Source organism: Erinaceus europaeus, chromosome 1, assembly GCF_950295315.1.
Source record: "Erinaceus europaeus chromosome 1, mEriEur2.1, whole genome shotgun sequence".
NCBI classification, from domain to species: domain Eukaryota; kingdom Metazoa; phylum Chordata; class Mammalia; order Eulipotyphla; family Erinaceidae; genus Erinaceus; species Erinaceus europaeus.
The window spans coordinates 21,609,550-21,629,900 of NC_080162.1; the positions used below are offsets into that span (position 1 = coordinate 21,609,550).

At 46.5% G+C, this 20,351-nt stretch overlaps 1 protein-coding gene across 2 annotated transcripts in view; it reads left to right on the forward strand.

Moving 5' to 3' along the window:
- Positions 1-20,333, forward strand: part of LOC103114462 (core histone macro-H2A.2) — a 68,632-nt gene extending 48,299 nt beyond the window's left edge. For both annotated transcript variants that reach the window (XM_060198115.1, XM_007524149.3), the window contains 7 exons: positions 1,337-1,443; positions 2,088-2,285; positions 4,000-4,110; positions 6,249-6,348; positions 11,768-11,857; positions 15,041-15,215; positions 19,492-20,333. In XM_060198115.1, coding sequence (XP_060054098.1) covers positions 1,337-1,443; positions 2,088-2,285; positions 4,000-4,110; positions 6,249-6,348; positions 11,768-11,857; positions 15,041-15,215; positions 19,492-19,657 — 947 coding nt within the window. In that variant the 3' untranslated portion in view covers positions 19,658-20,333. The remainder of the gene's footprint in view (positions 1-1,336; positions 1,444-2,087; positions 2,286-3,999; positions 4,111-6,248; positions 6,349-11,767; positions 11,858-15,040; positions 15,216-19,491) is intronic.
- Positions 20,334-20,351: the final 18 nt, after the last annotated feature.

The following is a 20,351-nucleotide window of genomic DNA, read 5'->3' on the forward strand; positions in this document are numbered from 1 at the left end:
CCAGCAGCACTACTGATAAGAACCAAAATTTGGAAACAGGCCAGGTGGTGGCACACATAGTTGAGAGTACACATGGCAGTGCACAAGGATGCAGGTTCAAGCCCCCAGCCCCCACCTGCAAGGGGAAATCTTCACAAGTGGTGAAGCAAAGATGAAGGTGTCTCTCTCCATCTCTACCTCCCCTTCCCTCTTGATTTCTCTCTGCCTTTAACCTATAAATAAGTAAATAACAAAGAATTTTTTTTAATTTGGAAACAACAAAAATGTCCTATGACAGATGAATGATTAAAAACAGTTTTGTTATATATATATATACAATGGAATACTGCTCCACTATAAGAAATGGTGAAATCTCTACTTTTTTCTACAACTTGGATAGAACTTGAAGGAATCAGATTACCTGGCATAAGCCAGAAGAACAAACCCCAGGTGATCTCACTCATAAGTAGGACTTGAGAAACAAAGAAGAGGAAAATATAGGAAGACAAAAGGGTATTAAAAGGAATGAAGGACCTAAATAAAGCCTTATAGAGAAGGAAGATAAGTAATTGGTGGAGAGAGTGGAATGCTGACACCTATCATGGGGTGTGGGAAACTGTACACATGTGACAACAGACTTGTAAATCATTATTCTTCCCAATAAAGTGATTCAGAAGAAAGAAAGAAAAGGCAGGATGGCTTTGTGGGTGGGCACTTTCCAGAAGCACCAGCTGGAGTTGCAGCTAGTTTTTCATTGGCCAGACTTAGTCATGTGACCACACTTAGTAACCTGGGGGTTTGGAAATACTGTCTCTTCCTGTGGTTATGAGCTCAGCAAAATGTCAGAGGATTCTGTACTAAGGAAATAATTCACTTTGAAGAAAAAGAAAACTAGGTGTTGGGCGGTGGCACTTAAGGATGTTAGTTCGAGCCTCCAGTTCCCCACTTGCGGCAGGAGTAACTTCACAAGTAGTGAAGCAGGTCTGCAGGTGTCTGTCTCTCCCTATCTCCCCTCCTCTCTCAATTTCTCTCTGTCCTATCCAGAAAAAAAAAAAAAAAAAAGACCATCTGGAGCAGTGAATTTGTACTGCAGGCACCAAGCCCAGTGATAATCCTGGAGGCAAAAAAAAAAAAAAAAAGAACAATAAAACTGCCACAGGATCATATATGAGGTCCTTTAAAATATATTACTTTGTGATTGAATTCTTCTCAGCTATCTGGACTCTGTTCCAGATCACGCACAATCATTACAAATGAGTAAGATGTAATCAAACTTAAAGACTCTTTCCAAGGAAAATCTTTGGAAAGCTCAGACCCCATTCTTTGATAGCCTATTAACCCCCTCTTATAATTTCAGCGGAAATTTTAGAATTGGCTGGGAATGCTGCAAGGGACAACAAGAAGGCTCGGATAGCACCAAGACACATCCTGCTGGCAGTTGCCAACGATGAAGAACTCAATCAGGTATCTCTGAAGTCTTTAAACGAAAGAAGGAAGAAAGAAAGGAAGGAAGGAAGGAAGGAAGGAAGGAAGGGAGGAAGGGAGTGAGTGAGTGGGGGGGTCAGGCGGTAGCGGGTTAAGCGCACGTGGTGCAAAGCGCATAGGACTGGATGAAGGATCCCAGTTCAAGCCCCCGGCTCCCCACCTGCAGGGGAGTCGCTTCACAGGCACTGCACTGCCACCAGGCCCCCATATTTATGTGTTTTTAAAGATTTGTTTGTTTATTTTTATAAAAGAGACCAGAATGCTGCTCAGTTCTCGTCTAGCCATAGCTTTGAGATTTGAACGTCGTTTTGTATGGCAGTGTGGACTTCTTTATTCTCTGTTGTATCTGGAATTCCAGAGCCCTGGGCAACATCCCCAGTTGCAACCTCCATAACCCTTTGATTCTGCTTTGCTCACTTTGCTTTCTGTACAAGATCATGGGATGCCATGAGACCTGCGGAGAACTGGTCTACAAGAGAAACAGGCAAGAGTGGATCAAACTGGAGATTATGCAGTTTCTTTGGGAAGGCAAAGATCAGACTTAACTTTTTTTTTTTTTTGCCTGCAGTTAGAACTGTGTTCATTCCAGAACCAGCAAGCTCTTCCGCGCTTTCTCTCCACAGCTGCTAAAAGGAGTGACCATCGCCAGTGGCGGTGTCCTGCCCAGGATCCACCCTGAACTGCTTGCCAAAAAGCGGGGGGCCAAAGGCAAGTCGGAAACAATCCTCTCCCCTCCTCCAGAGAAACGAGGAAGGAAAGCCGCCTCCGGCAAAAAGAGTGGTAAGAAATCCAAGGCTGCCAAGCCGCGGACGTCCAAAAAGGTGAGTCTAAGTTGCCATCTGTTAGGCTCACAAACATGGGAAAAGCTCATCAAAAGATAAGACAATAGCAAATGTTACAGCAGGAAGGAGGACGCTGCAGGCTGGTGCTGGAGGTGCTGACAGGAATGCCCAGGCAGAATAAAGGACCACTGAGGGGGTCGGACGGTGGCGCAGTGGGTTAAGCGCACGTGGCGCAAAGCGCAGGGACCGGCGTAAGGATCCCGGTTCGAGCCCCGGCTCCCTACCTGCAGGGGCGTCGCTTCACGGGCGGTGAAGCAGGTCTGCAGGTGTCTATCTTTCTCTCCCCTTCTCTGTCTTCCCCTCCTCTCTCCATTTCTCTCTGTCCTATCCAACAACGAATTGCGTCAACAAGGGCAATAATAATAACCACAACGAAGCTACAACAAGGGCAACAAAAGGGGGGAAAATGGCCTCCAGGAGCGGTAGATTCATGGTGCAGGCACCAAGCCCAGCAATAACCCTGGAGGAAAAAAGAAAAAAAAAAAAAGGACCACTGAGACGAGAACTCACATTATAAGCAGGGTCAGCTAGAAGCTTCCAGACCCAGAGCCTTGATGGCTTTCACGTTCCTTCCACTGCCCGCCACCAAAATTTGAACTGAGATGCGATAGCCTGGAACTTGACTTTTTTTGTTTCTTGATAAAGTTTTCTGTCACACATTTCTGTTTTCCCATAGTCACCTGAGTTCATTCAGTGGAAGTCGAAGTGCCTGGGATAACCGGACATGTTAAATAGCGGCAGCTCAGATATGCGATTTGTGGAATAAATTCCCCAATTGCTTCCTGGAAACAGTAACCACTGGGGCTATATAAATTTAATTTAGAATTAATTAGAACTAAATCAAAGAGCAGTGGGCTGGGTGGGTGCACACTTGGTAGAGCACAGATGTTACAATGTGCAAGGACCTGGGTTCAAGCTCCCAGTCCCCACCTGCAGGGGGAAAGCTTTGCGAGTGGTGAAGCAGCGCTGAAGGTGTCTCTCTCCCTCTCTGTCACTCCCTTCCTTCTTGATTTCTGACTGCCTCTATCCAATAAATAAATAAAGATTTAAAAAATGAAATAAAAACTAAATCAGATTAGAAGTTTAATTTGGGAGGAGTCACATGGTAACCCAGCCGGTTAAGTGCAGGTGGTGCAAAGCGCAAGGACAGGTATAAGGATCCCAGTTCCAGCCCCCGGCTCCCCACCTGCAGGGAAGTCGCTTCACAGGCGGTGAAGCAGGTCTGCAGGTGTCTGTCTTTCTCTCGCCCCCTCTCTGTCTTCCCCTCCTCTCTCCATTTCTCTCTGTCCTATCCAATAATGACGACAACAATAATAACTACAACTATAAAACAATAAAGGTAACAAAAGGGAATAAATAAATGTTTTTTTAATGAAAAAGCTTTACAAAAAAGAAAAGAAATTGAATTCCCCGCTTGTATCAGCCACATTTTAAGTGCACAGGAGGACTGAGCAGCAGCAGCACATAGACCTCCATGATCACGGAAAGTTCCAGGAGAGCCGCCCAACCCTGTGTGTAGAGTTCATTTCTCTCACTCAGTGAAAAACAGCAAAACACAACACCGCACCCCCCCCACACACACACACCTTTCCTGACATATCCAAATGGATGGTAGTCAGGGAAAGAACTTTGTGAAGCTACATTGGGCTTTTCTAGATTATTTCCCATCTATCCTTCTGATTTCTTCCCACAGTCCAAACCAAAGGACAGCGATAAAGAAGGAGCTTCAAATTCCACCTCTGAGGATGGGCCAGGGGATGGATTCACCATCCTGTCTTCTAAGAGCCTTGTTCTTGGCCAGAAGGTAATGAGACTTGGAATGTGCTGTAGTTAAATACTGTTGCGTTTTTATAACCTACTTTTATAAGTTTATAAGTTACTGTGCCTATTCTATCCCTTTCTTCCTTAATGTGACTTTCAGTCGGGTCTTGAATGATCCATTTTCAAAGAGCAGTGGCCAAGAGCAAACGTGTGTGTAGTACTGACGGTTGTTGGTGCTGATGCTGGCCAGCCAGAAGGAGGCGCAGAGCATCTTTGTGGCCAGAGCACAGAGCATGGCTGCTCTGGTTTGGCTGGGAAGTCCCCATGCCCCGTTAATTCTTATCCAGCAAAAAACTCCATAACCAGCTTTCTCAAACAGCATTGGGGAGGGCCACCTTCCATGGCCCATTGTACTTTATCAGAGAGAGAAAATAGAAATGCATGTTTTCCTGAGTGTCCCTGGTATTGGACATGAATTATTTGCTGAGAATTCAGTCTGCTTGCCCCTCCAGACTGCAGAAAGAAAACCAGCCCAGCCATTCTATCCAAATAGTCTGGCAGGACAGCAGCCTCCCGGCTAGACATGCAAGTATTTCATCCCCACAAACATACAGTTTAGAGAACAATTTATCTGCCAAGTCAGCTGGGATGTAATAAGATACGTGGGGAAACTGTCAGTTAATTATATCTGTGGTAGCTGAATGTCCATAGCCTGGCAACAGTATGAACCTCCACTGAGCCACTGGGCAGAGCTTGTTATGAGAATACGCATGTGGTAGGCCCCTAAGTCATTGTTGATCAAAGCAAGGAAGCAAAGAGGTAGGGTTCGTACCCCCTCCAGGGGCTGTCCATAGTTATGTCATGACCTCTGTCTAGGGAGACAGAAAGTTCTCACTCAAACAAGAGGCACAGTGGAGACTACTCTCCTTTTCATTCAGCTAGGAGCATATGCATAGGGCAGCATTTCAGAAGTGTTGGCTTCAAGATGATGAACCCCAAAAGGCAAGGGGATCAGACATAGGCAGGCCGGAAACCCAGAGCCCATCGCTTCTCTTGGAGTCACTGGCTTCCTGCCCCTGTCTCAAAAGTGTGGTTTCCCAGTGATAATTGAGAGGGGGAGTCGGGCTGTAGCACAGTGGGTTAAGCGCAGGTGGCGCGAAGCGCAAGGACCGGCATGAGGATCCCAGTTCGAGCCCCCGGCTCCCCACCTGCAGGGGAGTCGCTACAGGCGGTGAAGCAGGTCTGCAGGTGTCTGTCTTTCTCTCCCCCTCTCTGTCTTCCCCTCCTCTCTCCGTTTCTCTCTGTCCTATCCAACAACGACTACAACAATAAAGCAACAAGTACAACAAAAGGCCAGCTGAACTGGGACATGAAGGCAGGGAAAGAAAGGGGTTCCGATTCCTACTCCTAGCAGAGGAGGCAGGTCTGTGGCATGAGTGAAAGCCAAATCCCTAAGCTCAGGAGAGCCCATTGAAAAGCAAATGTTGGGGACCGGGTGGTAGCGCACCTGGTTGAGCGCACATGTTACAGTGCACAAGGACCCAGGTTCGAGCCCCCGGTTCCCACCTGCAGAAGGAAAGCTTTGCAAGTAGTGAAGCAGGGCTGCAAGTGTCTCTCTTTCTCTCTCCCTCTCTATCTCCCCTCCCCTCTCGATTTCTGACTGTATCCAATAAATAAAGATAATTTTAAAAAATTTAAAAAAGAAAAGAAAATGTCAGGGGCGGGGGTGGGGGTCAGGTGGTGGCACAGCAGGTTAAGCGCACATAGTATGAATCACAAGAACTTGCACAAGGATCCTGGTTCGAGCCCCCGGCTCCCCACCTGCAGAAGGGGTCACTTCACAAGCAGTGAAGCAGGTCTGCAGGTATCTATCTATCTCTGTCTTCCACTCCTCTCTCAGTTTCTCTCTGTCCTATCCAAAAACAAAACCAAAATAAATATATATATATAAAATGGCCACAGGAGCAGTGGATTCGTGGTGCAGGCACCAAGCCCCAGTGATAACCCTGGAGGAAAAAAAAGAAAAGCAAGTGGTTGGTAGAGTTGACACAGTGGCCCCACAGACGGCCCTTCGTGCTGGCACTTGGTATAAGTGATGAAGAGAACAGGGGACATAAAACGTGTAGATTGTTTTACAGGACCTGGACTTCCCCACATTGTCTGTGCTCTCTATCAATGCAGCTGTCCCTGACCCAGAGTGACATCAGCCATATTGGCTCCATGAGAGTGGAGGGCATCGTCCACCCAACCACAGCCGAAATCGACCTCAAGGAAGATATAGGTAGGTCCCTCAACGTTGGTACAGGTGTCATCAGATTAAAAGCCTACGGTCCCAGCAAGTTTATATGCTGTCCAGTCCTTGTCAGAGTACAATGAGCATTTTCCTCAAAGTGAAAGCGAACACAACTATGGAACCAGACTATTGGTACCAAAGAGAACCTTTGGGGGGCTGAGCAGTGGTGCACTTGGTTGAGCACACATGTTGCCATGCACAAGGACCCACGTTCAAGCCCCCCCAGTCACCATAATCGGGGAAGTTTCACAATGGGTGAAGCTGTGCTGCAGGCGTCTGCCTTTAGCTAGCTAGCTAGCTCCCTTTCCCCTTCTCAACTTCTCTCTGTTAGAAAGAAAAACAGGGAAGGGAAGGAGGGAGGGGAGGAGGGACTGGTGGGTGGAGGGAGAAGGGAGGGGAAGGGAAGCAAGGGGAGGAGGCGAGGAGGAGGGAGAAAATTGCTGCCAGAAGTGGTGGTCTCCTCACGCAGAAATGGAGCCCCAGCAATAACGCCAAGAGCAATGCATTAAATTAAATTAATTCATTAAAATTTAAAAGAAACAGAACCTTTCCAGCAACCCAGAAGCCACCCTTCTTTCTCTAGGTCAGCATTCATTCTAGGGGCAGCCACTATCCTGTCTTTTTGTTTCTTCTTCTTCTCCTTCATTTGATAGGACAAACAGAGGGAGAGAGGGAGTGAGACAGAGAAACACCTGCATCCCTGCTTCACCACTCATGAAGCTGCCCCCACTGCAGGTGGGGAGTGGGGTTTCAAACCCAGATCCTTGAGCATGGTGACATGCATTTCATCAAGTGAACCATTGTCCAGCCCCCCCATCTTTTAACAGTGTAGATGAGTTTTATCTGTTTTGGGATTTTTTTAAATGTTTTTTTTTTTAATATTTATTTTATTTATTCCCTTTTGTTGCCCTTGTTGTTTTATTGCTGTAGTTGTTGTTATTGATGTTGTTGTTGTTGGATAGGACAGAAAGAAATGGAGATAGGAGGGGAAGACAGAGATCTGCAGACCTGCTTCACCGCCTGTGAAGCGACTCCCCTGCAGGTGGGGAGCCGGGGGCTCGAACCGGGATCCTTACACTGGTCCTTGCGCTTTGTGCTGCCTGTGCTTAAACCCACTGTGCTACCGCCCGACTCCCAAGTTTTTGGATTTTTATATAAACAAAGGCATGCAGTATGTCTTCTTTTGTGTCTGGATCCTATTGTTCAATGCTGCCTTTCTGAAATTCATCCATACCGGTTCATGTTCGTTGCAGTGTAATGTTCCACAATACAAATGTCCTATATTTTGTTCATCTGTTGTACCATTAATAGCATTTGGGTAACTTCCAGTTTGGGCTCTAATGACTAGTGCATTGGTCTGCATGTTTTGGATAAATTTGAAGATACATTTAAGTTTAAATATTAAGGCAACTACTGGAAAAAAGGAAGTGGACATCTAGAAAAACTCAGGCTGTCTATAAGACTGAACATCAATAGTTTGTGAGATCGCTGCCCATCCCGAGTTTGTTGGAAGAATCTGTTACCTGACTAGACGGTGGAGCTTCTTCGTAGGCTGAGTTAGCAAAGACACCCAAATAACACGCTAGACGGTTGTGACCTTACCTACCTTTACAGACCTTGAACCCACCACTGGAAGAATCAGGTGAGCAACCTGGAAGGTGGTTCAGTGCATGTAGCATTGCACTCAAGCTTTAGGTCCCAGGTTTGAGCCCCAGTATTGTGTGTTCCAGAATGATGCTTTCCTCCCACTCCACCTCTTTCTCTCTCCCTTCCATCAGTGAATAAATAAGTCAGATAAAGAGATAATAAATTCATTAAAGCGGCTAGCAAAAAGAAAGACTTTGTCCCTGTGACACAGGCCTTGCTTCTGGTGTAAGTGACTTGAAGCAGTGCTAGTAACTCAGTCTGAGATACAGTGCCGGGGGCCTTAGATCACTGAGCTTACTCTTATTTCCTCCGTGGTCTCAAAGGTCACTTATTTTGCTAAAAAAAAATAAAAGACAGCGCTGTGGATGGAGTGGGGGAACCTTACAGAGAAATGAGACTTCTTTTGCACAGAAACCAGGAAAAATAAACACAGTCCAGATTTTGCTGCCACTTCTGGAAAGTCTCCCCCTAGTGGTCATAATCTTTAGCTCCATTTGGAAGCTCTTGCTTCTCATAAATAAAACATGTTGCATTGTTCTTGCTTTTATCATTTTTTTAAATATTTCTTTATTGGGGGATTAATATTTTAGTTGATTTTTTGATACTTTTATTTATTTATTGGATAGAAACAGCCAGAAATCAAGAGGGAAGGGAGTGGTAGAGAGGGAGAGAGACAGAGAGACAGACCTGCCACACTGCTTCACCACTCACAAAGCTTTCCCGTAGCATTTGGGGATTGGGGGCTTGAACCCAGATCCTCGCACATTGTAACATGTGCCTCAACCAGGTGCGCCACCACCCAGCCCTGGGGCATTGATGTTTTAAAGTTGACAGTAAACACAATAGTCTTTACATGCATAACATTTCTCAGTTTCCACATAACAATACAGCCCCCACTAGGTCCTCTGCCTTTATGTTCCAGGACCTGTACTCTTTCCCCCATCCACCTGTCTTTTACTTTGGTGCAATACATCCTTGCTTTATCATTTCTATGGTATGTGCATTTCCATATCAGAAAGATGAAACAAGCTATTTTTAATATTTCAAATTTTTAATATTTTTTAATTTTTATTTATAAAAGGAAACATGGACAAAACCATAGGATAAGAGGGGTACAACTCCACACAGTTCCCACCACCAGAACTTCACTGCTTTCCCTTACCCTGATAGCTTTCCTATTCTTTAACCCTCTGGGAGTATGGACCCAGGGTCATTATGGGGTGCAGAAGGTGGAAGGTCTGGCTTCTGTAATTGCTTCCCTGATGAACATGGGCATTGACAGGTAGATCCATACTCCCAGCCGTCTCTCTCTTTCCCTATCGGGACAGCTCTGGGGAAGAGAGACTCCAGTACACAATGGTGGGGTTGTCTGCCCAGGGAAGTCCAGTTGGCATCAAGGTAGCATCTGGAACCAGGTGTCTGGAAAAAGGGTTAACATATAAAGCCAAACAATTTGTTGAGTAATCATGAATCTAAAGTTTAGAATATTGCAGATGAAGATTTGGGGTCTCCATTTTGAAGATATCTCTGCATCCCTGTAGGTCTGAGCTCACATTCTGTGGTCATGAGTAGAAACATTCCAGGCTGCCCCAATTTCAGGACCCATCTTTCCCAGGTGGTAGATAGAGTATGTTATCCAGCCTCCCTCCGGAGGATGGAATATTCTCTACCGTTGTTGATCCACATTGAGGGCAAGGTCTTATAGGGGCCCCCAAAGGAGTCATTTGTGTTGTTCCCGATGGAGATGACCAGTGGCAGTGGAGAGAGGGATCTATTCGATGTCTAGACCGATCATGTCTGTGTATATCTGTGTGGGAATCCCAGGACTCCCCGACTAGGGCCCCAGCTGATGGGGTGGCCTGATAGTGACTAAAGAGTCATCATTAAAGTATGCCAGTCTCTTGCCCTTATTCAGCTTTTGCAGTCCTTGCTTTGATAAGGTTAGCTTTGGAGCGACTGAGGGAAGTGTAATAGGAAGTAGGTGAGGAGGGCATCTAGGTCTAAATAGACACATATTTCATTAGGAACTTTATGGTGTCTTTTTAGATCTTTCTACTTGCTTGCTTCATTTATTGACTCACTGCAAACTATTGTGCAATGAGAGATAGAGAGAGAGAGAGAGAGAGAGAGAGAGGGAGAGAGAGAGCGCAGCACCACTCAGCTGTGGCTTATGGTGATGCTGGAAATAGGGCCCTGGAGCTCAGAGCCTCAGGCATGAAAGTCTTTTGCAGAACTATTACTGTTTTCTCCCTAATGACTATTTCAATTTTTTAGTCAACGAAGGTGCTAGAAGAGAAAGAACTCTAATGATGAAAGAGAAACTCACGCTCAGGCTTCAGCAGAGGCACATCTGGAACCAGTGGGGTTTCGTGTCCTGCACGATATAAGTCACCTCCTACCTGTGTGGCTTCAAGGTTTCGAAGCCTCTGAGCATCACCTGTGAGGATAACGATAGTAATATGAGTGTTGTGAAGATTAAATAAGATGACATAGTGCTTGGCTCCTAAGCATTTAATGTATGGTTTTCTTTTTTATTAATATTTATTTATTTATTGGATAGAGACAGAGAGAAATCAAGAGAGAGAGAAAGGCAGAGAGACACCTGCAGCCCTGCTTTACCATTCATGATGCTTTCTCTCTGTGGGTGAGGGCTAGTGCCTTGAACCTGGATCCCTGACCATGGCGATATGTGTGCCCCACAGCTTGGCCCTCTACAATGTACCTCTTATCACTATCATGTTATTAGAAGAGATCCTTCTCAGGAGTCGGGTGGTAGCGCAGCGAGTTAAGCGCAGGTGGCGTAAAGCACAAGACCGGCCTAAGAATCCCGGTTCGAGCCCCCGGCTCCCCACCTGTAGGGGAGTTGCTTCACAGGCAGTGAAGCAGGTCTGCAGGTGTCTGTCTTTCTCTCCCTCTCTCTGTCTTCCCCTCCTCTCTCCATTTCTCTCTGTCCTATCCAACAACGACGACAATAATAATAACTACAACAATAAAACAACAAGGGCAATAAAAGGGAATAAATAAATACGTTTAATAATAAAAAAAGAGATCCTTCTCATCCTGATTTCACTCTTAAACATCCCCCAGATCAGTAACCCCATGCAAATAAGACCCTGATTTACTCTCATTTCTTTCAAGTTTTTATTAATAATTCAACAGTGATGTACAGTATTATGAGGTGTACAGCACATTACCACTCCCACCACCAATGTGTTTGTGGTGGTGAGAAGGAACAGAACCCCAGAGTTGTCCTTTGAGCCTTTTGTCACCTCAGGCCAGAAACTGCCATGAAGCCTGCACTCCAAGGACGATGGAATGAGGCTTAGAAGCTAGTGGCGAGAGGCAGACTGCAGGCTGGTCTGTGAGATGCCCCCACCCTCCCACATTGGGTGCTGCCACCAAATGAAAACAGCAGATTTAGCCAACACAACAAGGACACTCAATCCTTGGGCAGAACACCGGAGCCTCAAAGAAATTGCACGTGGTTTTATTCATATGTGAATATAGAGAGCTGAAACATACTAACTCGCAAAAAACAAACAAGCAAGCGAAAGCAATTTACCTGGATCTAAGTCCTGCTGGACTGAAGTGCAAAGACCCCTGGCACGAATGAACACTTGGCCCCCAGGAATTCAATTTTGCTGTTAGAAGTCCAGTTCTTACTTTCTATGCATTTTTCCCTCTTGCCTACTAAAAATATGTCGAGCCATTAATTATATCGCAAAGCACAATCACAATGGCTTCCCGTGGTTCTTCACAGGTAAGGCCTTGGAGAAGGCTGGAGGGAAGGAGTTCTTGGAAACAGTAAAGGAGCTTCGCAAATCCCAAGGCCCCCTGGAAGTTGCTGAAGGTAAGACTGAAACGGAACCCATGTTCTCAGCGCAGTGACGCACACCTTCCCTTCCAGAATTAGATATTCACATTCAGTCTACAAAACAAAGTATGTCCTAACTGCTCAGATTATCAAATCAGATTATAAAGTGTCTAGACAGTTCAACTCAGTTAACACTGCATCACCCAACAACAGTCTGGAGCTATTGGGAAACTTAGATACGGTAAAATTTGCATGAAATTATGGCATTTTTAACTTGTATGACTCATTGGCTTTAAATACACAGGATAATATGGTGTTTGGTCACCACATTATCTAATTCCAGAAGTTCTTATTACCACCTACAGCAGAAATTCTGTACCCACTAAGCAGACCCCCTCCTGTCCCTAGTAACCCCCAATCTGACTTTGGTCTCTGAATTTGCCTGTTCTGGACATGTTATATAAAGGGAGTTGTGCAATGTGGACCCTTTGTATCTGGCTTCTTTCACTTAAATATTTTTTGAGGTTCATATTGTAGCAGGGATCATGCCACACCGTCCCCACCACCAAAGTTCTGAATCCCCAGTCCCACTATTATAACCTACAGCAGTTCTCCTAAGATTGCAGACACAGGTTAACTATTCTTTCTACATCTGTCGGTGTTTGTATATAGTTGCCCATTTCTTAAGGTCCCACCGTCTCTTCCTTTCCAAGTCACACCTATTACTACATCCAAATGTCCCTCTCATTTCCTCTTCTCTCTCCGGGCCCTGAAAGAGTTGGAGTTCAGAGCCCTCTGGTCATCTTCCCCCTATCATTTCTCCCCCACTGGGAGTATGGATCAAAATTATTTTGGGGGTGCAGAAGGTGGGAGTTCTGGCTTCTGTAATTAGTTCTCCTCTGGATATGGACATTGGCACGTCAGTCCACACCCTCAGCGTGTATCTGTCTTTCCCTAGTGGGGCAGGGCTCTGGAGAGGTGAGGTTCTAGGACACATTGGTGAAGTTGTCTGCCCAGAGAAGTCAGGGTGAGATCATGATAGTGTCTGCAACTTGGTGGCTGAAAGTGAGCTCACGTTGTAATGCGCAAGGACCTGGGCTCAAGCCCCTGGTCCCCACCTGCAGGGAGAAAGCTTTGTGAATGGTGAAACAGTGATGCAGGTGTCTCTCTCCCTGCCTCTCTACCTCCCCTTACTCTCTCTATTTTTGACTATGTCTATGCAATAAATAAAGATAATAAATGAAATTTTTAAAATAATAATAATTCTAGAAGAAAAAAAAAAGACTCTGGGATAGGATAGGGAGAGGGTGGGCTTTTGGGGTCTGTACATGAAGCTGGGAAAGGGCCAAAGCTGGTGGTGAGAGCATTTTGCAGGCACCTGTCATGGCCAGATGAGGAACTGGACCCATGTGCCAACAGCTGTGCTGCAAACATTCACCAACAACAGCTGTGCTGCAAGCATTCACCTCCCAATAAAAAACAGAAACCTAAAAGTAATAACAAGGGGAAAAAATGGGGGAAATGGCCTCCAGGAGCAGTGAATTTGTAGTGCAGGCACAGGAGGCAAAAACAAAACGGAGTCGGGCGGTAGCGCAGCAGGTTAAGCACACATGGCGCAAAGCACAAGGACCGGCCTGAAGATCCCAGTTTGAGCCCCCAGCTCCCCACCTGCAGGGGAGTCCCTTCACAGGTGGTGAAGCAGGTCTGCAGGTGTCTTTCTCTCCCCCTCTCTGTCTTCTCTCTTCTCTCTCAATTTCTCTCTGTCCTATCCAACAACGACGACATCAACAGCAATAATAACTACAACAACAATAAAAACAAGGGCAACAAAAAATAAATAAATAAATATTTAAAAATAAAACCAAACAAAAAACCTAAAAGTAGTCGTTAGCTCCCTATTACTACTGGAACAAATAATCACACATTTAGTGGCTTCAAATAACCCATATTTATTTTCTTTTTTTGATTAATTAGTTTATTATTGGATAGAGACAGAGAGAAATAAAGAGGGGAGGGGGAGACAGAGAGGGAGAGAGACGCCTGCAGCCCTGCTTCACCACTTGTAAAGCTTTCCCCCTGCAGGTGGGGACCAGGGGCTTGAACCTGAGTCTTTGCGCACTGTAATGTGAGCAATTAACCAGGTGTGCCACTGACTGATTCCCCCATATTTATTTTCTTAAGAGTTCATCCACCATGAATGTTAGAGTTAAAAACCAAGATGTTGGCAGGGCTGGTCCCTTTTCCCAGCAACATCCTCAGCTCCTGGCCACATGACTCCAAGCTCTGCAGCCGTCAGCTAAAAGCTGTCTGCCTCTGAACAAACTTCCTTCTCCCTCCCAAACTGACGTTGTGATTACCTTTAGGCCTCATGTAGATGATCCAGAATAATCTCCTCAGCTCAGAGTCACCTCTGCAAGGGCCCTTTTGCCCTGTAAGGAACTGGGCTGTGCACACCTGAGAGGACCATTTCTCAGCCTCTCAGTCACGAGTGGGGATCCTGACACGGTGCTGTCACATCAGCGTTAAGTGTGTTTATCCAAAACGTGCCAAGTGCCCCGAGCCAAGCGCCACATAATTTCCTGTTCTCTCCAATGAACACCCAGCCCCCCTGGAAGTGCAGAACTGGATCCACTTCTTCTCTGGCACTTCTTTTTATTTTTTTTAAATTTTATTTATTTTCCCTTTTGTTGCCCTTGTTGTTTTTATTGTTGTTGTAGTTATTGATGTCATCATTGTTGGATAAGACAGAGAGAAATGGAGAAAGGAAGGGAAGACAGAGAGGGGGACAGAAAGACAGACACCTGCAGACCTGCTTCAACACCTGTGAAGCGATTCCCCTCCAGGTGGGGAGCCTGGACTCGAACCGGGATCTTTCAGCTGCTCCTTGTGTGGCTCCTTGCGCTTGGCGCCACCTACACTTAACCCGCTGCACTACCGCCTGACTCCCTTTTTTTTTTTTTTTTTTAGAATTTATTTATTTATTCATGAGAAAGATAGGAGGAGAGAAAGAACCGGCCATCACTCTGGTACATGTGCTGCCAGGGAATTGAACTCGGGACCTCATGGTTTAGAATCCAGTGCTTTATCCACTGCGCCACCTCCCCGACCACTCTGGCACTTCTTAGTCCCCACACGTCTAAGATGTACACTCGGCTTTCAGTCTAATCAGTGGTGTCGAGGTGGAGATGTAACCTGCTGCATTTCTCTCTCGTGTCCCAGCCGCAGTGAGCCAGTCTAGTGGACTTGCAGCCAAGTTTGTCATCCACTGTCACATTCCTCAGTGGGGCTCTGATAAATGTGAGGAGCAGCTTGAAGAGACCATCAAAAACTGCCTGTCGGCAGCGGAAGACAAGAAGCTCAAGTCCGTGGCTTTCCCACCCTTCCCCAGTGGCAGGTAAGAGGCACTGGGGGGTGGGAGAGAGGTGCTGAGTTGATTCTTCCAGCCTCCTCCCTTGATCCAGTTGTTCCCCCACCTTCCCACATCCAGAGTGACCACCACAAGTCATGACCCAGAGCTGCCAACGCAACCAAGCGCACTGACATTGTGACACAAGAAACCCAGTTTCCATCCTTAAAAACACATGGAGGGGCAGGGAGTCGGCGGTAGCGCAGCGGGTTAAGCGCATGTGGCGCAAAGTGCAAGGACCAGCGGAAGGATCCCAGGTTCGAGCCCCCGGCTCCCCACCTGCAGGGGAGTCACTTCACAGGCAGTGAAGCAGGTCTGCAGGTGTCTGTCTTTCTTTCCCCTTTTCTGTCTTCCCCTCCTCTCTCCATTTCTCTCTGTCTTATCCAACAACACCGACATCAATAACAATAAGGGCAATAAAAGGGAATAAATAAATACTAAAAATAAAAAAAAAAACATGGAGGGGCTTGACCATGGCTCACCTGGTAGAGTGCACATGTTACCATGTGTGATGACCCAAGTTCAAGACCCCCTCCCCACTTGCAGAGAGGAGGTTTCACAGGAGGTGGAGCAGTGCTGCAGGTGTCTCTATCTCCCTCTCTCTCTTTTTTAAATATTTTATTTATTTATTAATGAGAGAGATAGAAGGAAAGAAAGAACCAGATATCACTCTGATACATGTGCTGTCGGGGCTTGAACTCAGGACCTCTAGCTTGAAAGCCCAATGCTTTATCCACTGTGCCGCCTCCCAGATCACAAACATTTACTTTTTTTTTCTTCCAGAGTTATTGTTGGGGCTTAATGCCAGCACTATGAGTCCACTACCACTTTCTCCTCTTTTCTATTTTGTTATATTATTTTATTTGATAGGACAGAGGGAAATTGAGAGGGGAGGGGGAAATGGGGAGAGCGAAAGATAGACACCTGCAGCGCTACTGCAGATGGGGAGTGGGGGCTCGAACTCTAGTTCTTGAGTACTACTATGTGTGCTTAGTCAGGTGTGTCACCACCTAGCCCCTATTTCTTTCTTTTTAAGAAGGTAAGAGAAGGGGGGCCGGGCGGTAGCACACTGGGTTAAGCACACATGGCACCAAGCACAAGTACCAGCTTTAGGATCCTAGTTCGAGCCCCCGGCTCCCACTTGCAGGTGGGTCACTTCAAAAGCGGTGAAGCAGGTCTGCAGGTGTCTATCTTTCTCTCCCCCCTCTCTGTCTTCCCCTCCTCTCTCCATTTCTCTCTGTCCTATCCAACAATGATGACATCAACAACAGTAGCAATAATAGCTACAACAACAATAAAAACCAGGGCAGTAAAAGGGGAGGGGATAGCCTCCAGGAGCAGTAGATTCGTAGTTCTGAGCAGCAGTGATAATCCTGGAGGCAAGTAAAAAAAAAAAAAAAAAAATGAAAGTAAAAAAAAGATGAAAAAAGGTAATAGAGGGAGAGGGAAAATAAAAAGGTCATTAGGAGTGGTGGAGTCATTATGCAGACACTGAACCCCAGCAAATAACCTAGTGGGGGGAAAAAAGACAGCTTTGGGAAGAAATGTGGAGTATCCTAGATTTTTACGACCCTGCCATGTTTAAAGACCATGTTCCCACCAGCTCTCTCTGTGTGGGCATGTGATCAGAAGGCCCTAGGTTCAGAGGCCTGGCTACTCACAGTGTGGTCCCTGGCCGAGCAACAGTGACCTTACTGTGCCAAAGCGTGGTGACCCTGCCCCAGACCACGGCTCACAGTGCCAGGGGATCCTCAAGCTGCTGGTTTTGATGGATACACCCTAGAGTTATGAGGCTCTCGCCTCAGCTTTACTTTTGTGGGCTGAGAACAATAACCCTCCCTCCACATGCCTCACCAGGGAAAATGATGGCTCTAACTGTGGCAGAACCCAGCTGGGTACAGCAGATGTGTTTCAGGTGAATTAGAGCAAACCTCCCCCACATGCAGCGTGGCCTTCTCTCCACACACCTCACCCAAGCAAGTTATCGTTTTAATTTCCAGCAGCCTCTCCAGAGCAGTGATCCTCTGTGCACAGGTTTAGACTCCGCAGGTGCCCTGCCTGTGGCCGAGTCACAGACGGGCTGAGTGAGAACTCGACGGCCTAGCTTCCTTCCTGCTGTTGGCTTGGCTCAGCCTAACCATGCAGCATTGGGTCTCCAAGGCCCAGTGGTGCTGGGGACTGAATGCTGTTCTTCTGAAGGTTTAGTTTTATTTATTTCCAATTAGGTAGAGATTTACAGTGAGAGAGAGAGAGAGAGAGAGAGAGAGAGAGAGAGAGAGGAGAAAAGCCAGAGCACCACTCAGACACACGTAGTACTGGGCCTTATACTGGGCTCCTCAGGTTTGAGATTGCTATGCACTAACAACTGAGTTGTCTGAATTCTTTTTTTTTTAATTTTTTATTTAAGAAAGGAGACATTAATAAAACCATAGGATTGGGGGGGTACAACTCCACACAATTCCTGCCACCCAATCTCCATATCCCATCCCCTCCCCAATAGCTTTCCCATTCTCTATCCCACTGGGAGCATGGACCCAGGGTTGTTGTGGGTTGCAGAAGGTGGAAGTTCTGGCTTCTGTAATTGCTTCCCGGCTGAACATGGACGTTGATTGGTCGATCCATACTCCCAGCCTGCCTCTCTCTTTCCCTAGTAGGGTGGATCTCTGGGGAAGCGAGTTGTCTGAATTCTTTATGTAGGGAGGGCCACACTGGATACTCTGGACTGAGACACTTCACACGAGCAGGAAAATCCATGCTGCTCAGACCCACTCCAGACCCCACTCCAAGGGCCTTGGTGGCTGCCCGCAAATGACTGCTGGGCCTGGGCTTTGGAGCAGTTGCACAGCACAGCCTCGTAGGAGGCTCTGTTCTGGCTTCCTGTGCCTGGGGCCTCGCTCAGACATTGCTACTAAAGTCAGTCGGAATGGCAGTCAGTGAGCAACACTGAACAATGACTGTGAAGATCAAGGTGATTTGGTTTTACTTTTATATTATTTTTTTCCTTGTTTTTGTTTTGTTTTGTTTTGCCACCAGGGTTATTGCTGGGGCTCAGTGCCTGCACAAAACCCCACCACTCCCAGCTGACTTTTTTTTTCTTTTTTCTTTTGATAGAGGATGAGACAGAGATTGATACAGAGGAGGGCAGAGGTAGGTAGCATAATGGAAGCTCCAAAGTCCCAGGTTCAATCCCCTGCACCACCATCAGCCAGAGAGGACCAGTGCTCTAGTTTAAAAAGAGAGAGAGAGGGGTCGCCAGGCGGTGGTGCAGTAGGTTAAGTGCACATGATCTGAAGCGCAAGGACCAGCATAAGGATCCCGGTTCGAGCCCCTAGCTCCCCACCTTCAGGGGGGGGTCACTTCACAGGCGATAAAGCAGGTCTGCAGGTGTCTATCTTTCTCTCCCTCCCTCTGTCCTTCCCTCCTCTCTCCATTTCTGTTTGTCCTATCCAACAATAATAACAATACTACTAACAACAATAATGATAACAGCAACAATAAACAAGGGCAACAAAAGGGGAAAAAATAGCCTCCGGGAGCAGTGGATTCGTGGTGCAGCATTGAGCCCCAGCAATAACCCTGGAGGCAACAAAAAGAAAGAGAGAGATTAATCTAGAGGAAGGGGGCCTGAACCCAGGTCCTTGTGCATTATATATACTGTGTGCACTAACCAGGCATGCCACCACCTGGCCCTCATAACATTTATTTTAAAAAGAAGTGTAATTGGGCCAGGTGGTAGTGTACCCAGCTGAGCATACACATTGCAGTGTGCAAGGACACAGGTTCAAGCCCCTGTCCCTCACCTATAGGGAGGAAGCTTCACAAGCAGTGAAGCAGGGACACAGGTGTCTTTATCTAGCTCCCCTTCCCACTTGATTTCTCTCTGTCTCTATCCAATAAGTAAAATACTAGAAAGGGAAAAATCTTTTTTTTTTTTTGGAGAGATGGCAGGGGCCGGGTGGCAGCACACCTGGTTGAGTGCACCACATGCTACAATGTGCAGGCACTTGGGTTTGAGCCCCCAGTCCCCACCTGCAGAGGGAAAGCTTTGCAAGTGGTGACGCAGTGCTGAAAGCACTTTCTGCTCCTTCTCTCTCTTCCCCTACCCTCTCAATTTCTGGCTGTCTCTATCCAGTAAATAAAGATAATGAAAAAAAATTAAATACAATAAAGAGATGGCACTGCCCCCAGCCATCCCCCGTTCCCCAACATAAACGGCTCAGGACACCACCAAAGTGATGCCAGCTCTTCTCTCGCCCTGTTGCAGAAACTGCTTCCCCAAACAGACAGCAGCCCAGGTGACTCTCAAAGCCATCTCGGCCCACTTCGACGACTCGAGCGCATCCTCGCTGAAGAACGTCTACTTCCTGCTCTTCGACAGCGAGAGCATCGGCATCTACGTGCAGGAGATGGCCAAGCTCGACGCCAAGTAGCTGTCTCCGGGGTAGGCAGCGGCACTCACCAACAGGAGCCAAGCCTGAGGAGCAGTCACAGGAGCGGGGCTTTCATTTTTTTCAAAGGAGAGAGCAGGGAGACTGCAGGGGAGCAGAGGGCGCCTGGGAAGGAAGCAGGTAGCACAGGCTAGAGGCCGGCTCTGCCCACCCGGGAGCCCTCTGCCATCTATATTCTCGTTAAAAAGAGCCTCGGCCCCTAACTGGCCTCTCTCCACCAGCAGGTTCTTTTCATGTGTTTTCTTCCTGTTGTTTTAGAACTTAAAAAAAAAAAAAAAAGAAAGAAAAGAAAAAAAAAAGACTTCATTTTAGATTTATAGCATTGACTTTTACACACACATCCAAACGTAAAAAAAAAAAAAAAAAAAAAAACTTTCAAAATTCTTAAAATCTTCTGTTGTTCCTTCTTGAAAGGAAGAGGTGTAAAAAGTGGCTCGGGTTTTGTTGGCTGTCTGTATTCAGTGGTGGAGAGAAGAGACGCAGAAAGGCGTCTCCTGGGTGCTTTCCCGTTCTGTGCTAGTTTCCCCAGCCCACCCCGCCCCAACCTACCCCGACCCTGTAACAACATCTGTAACTACTCCTCAAAGGGTTTTTGCTTCAGGTTTTTTGTTTGGTTTGGTTTTGTTGGTTTGTTTTTTTGTTTTTTGTTTTTTGTTTTTTTTTTTGGTTTTTTGTT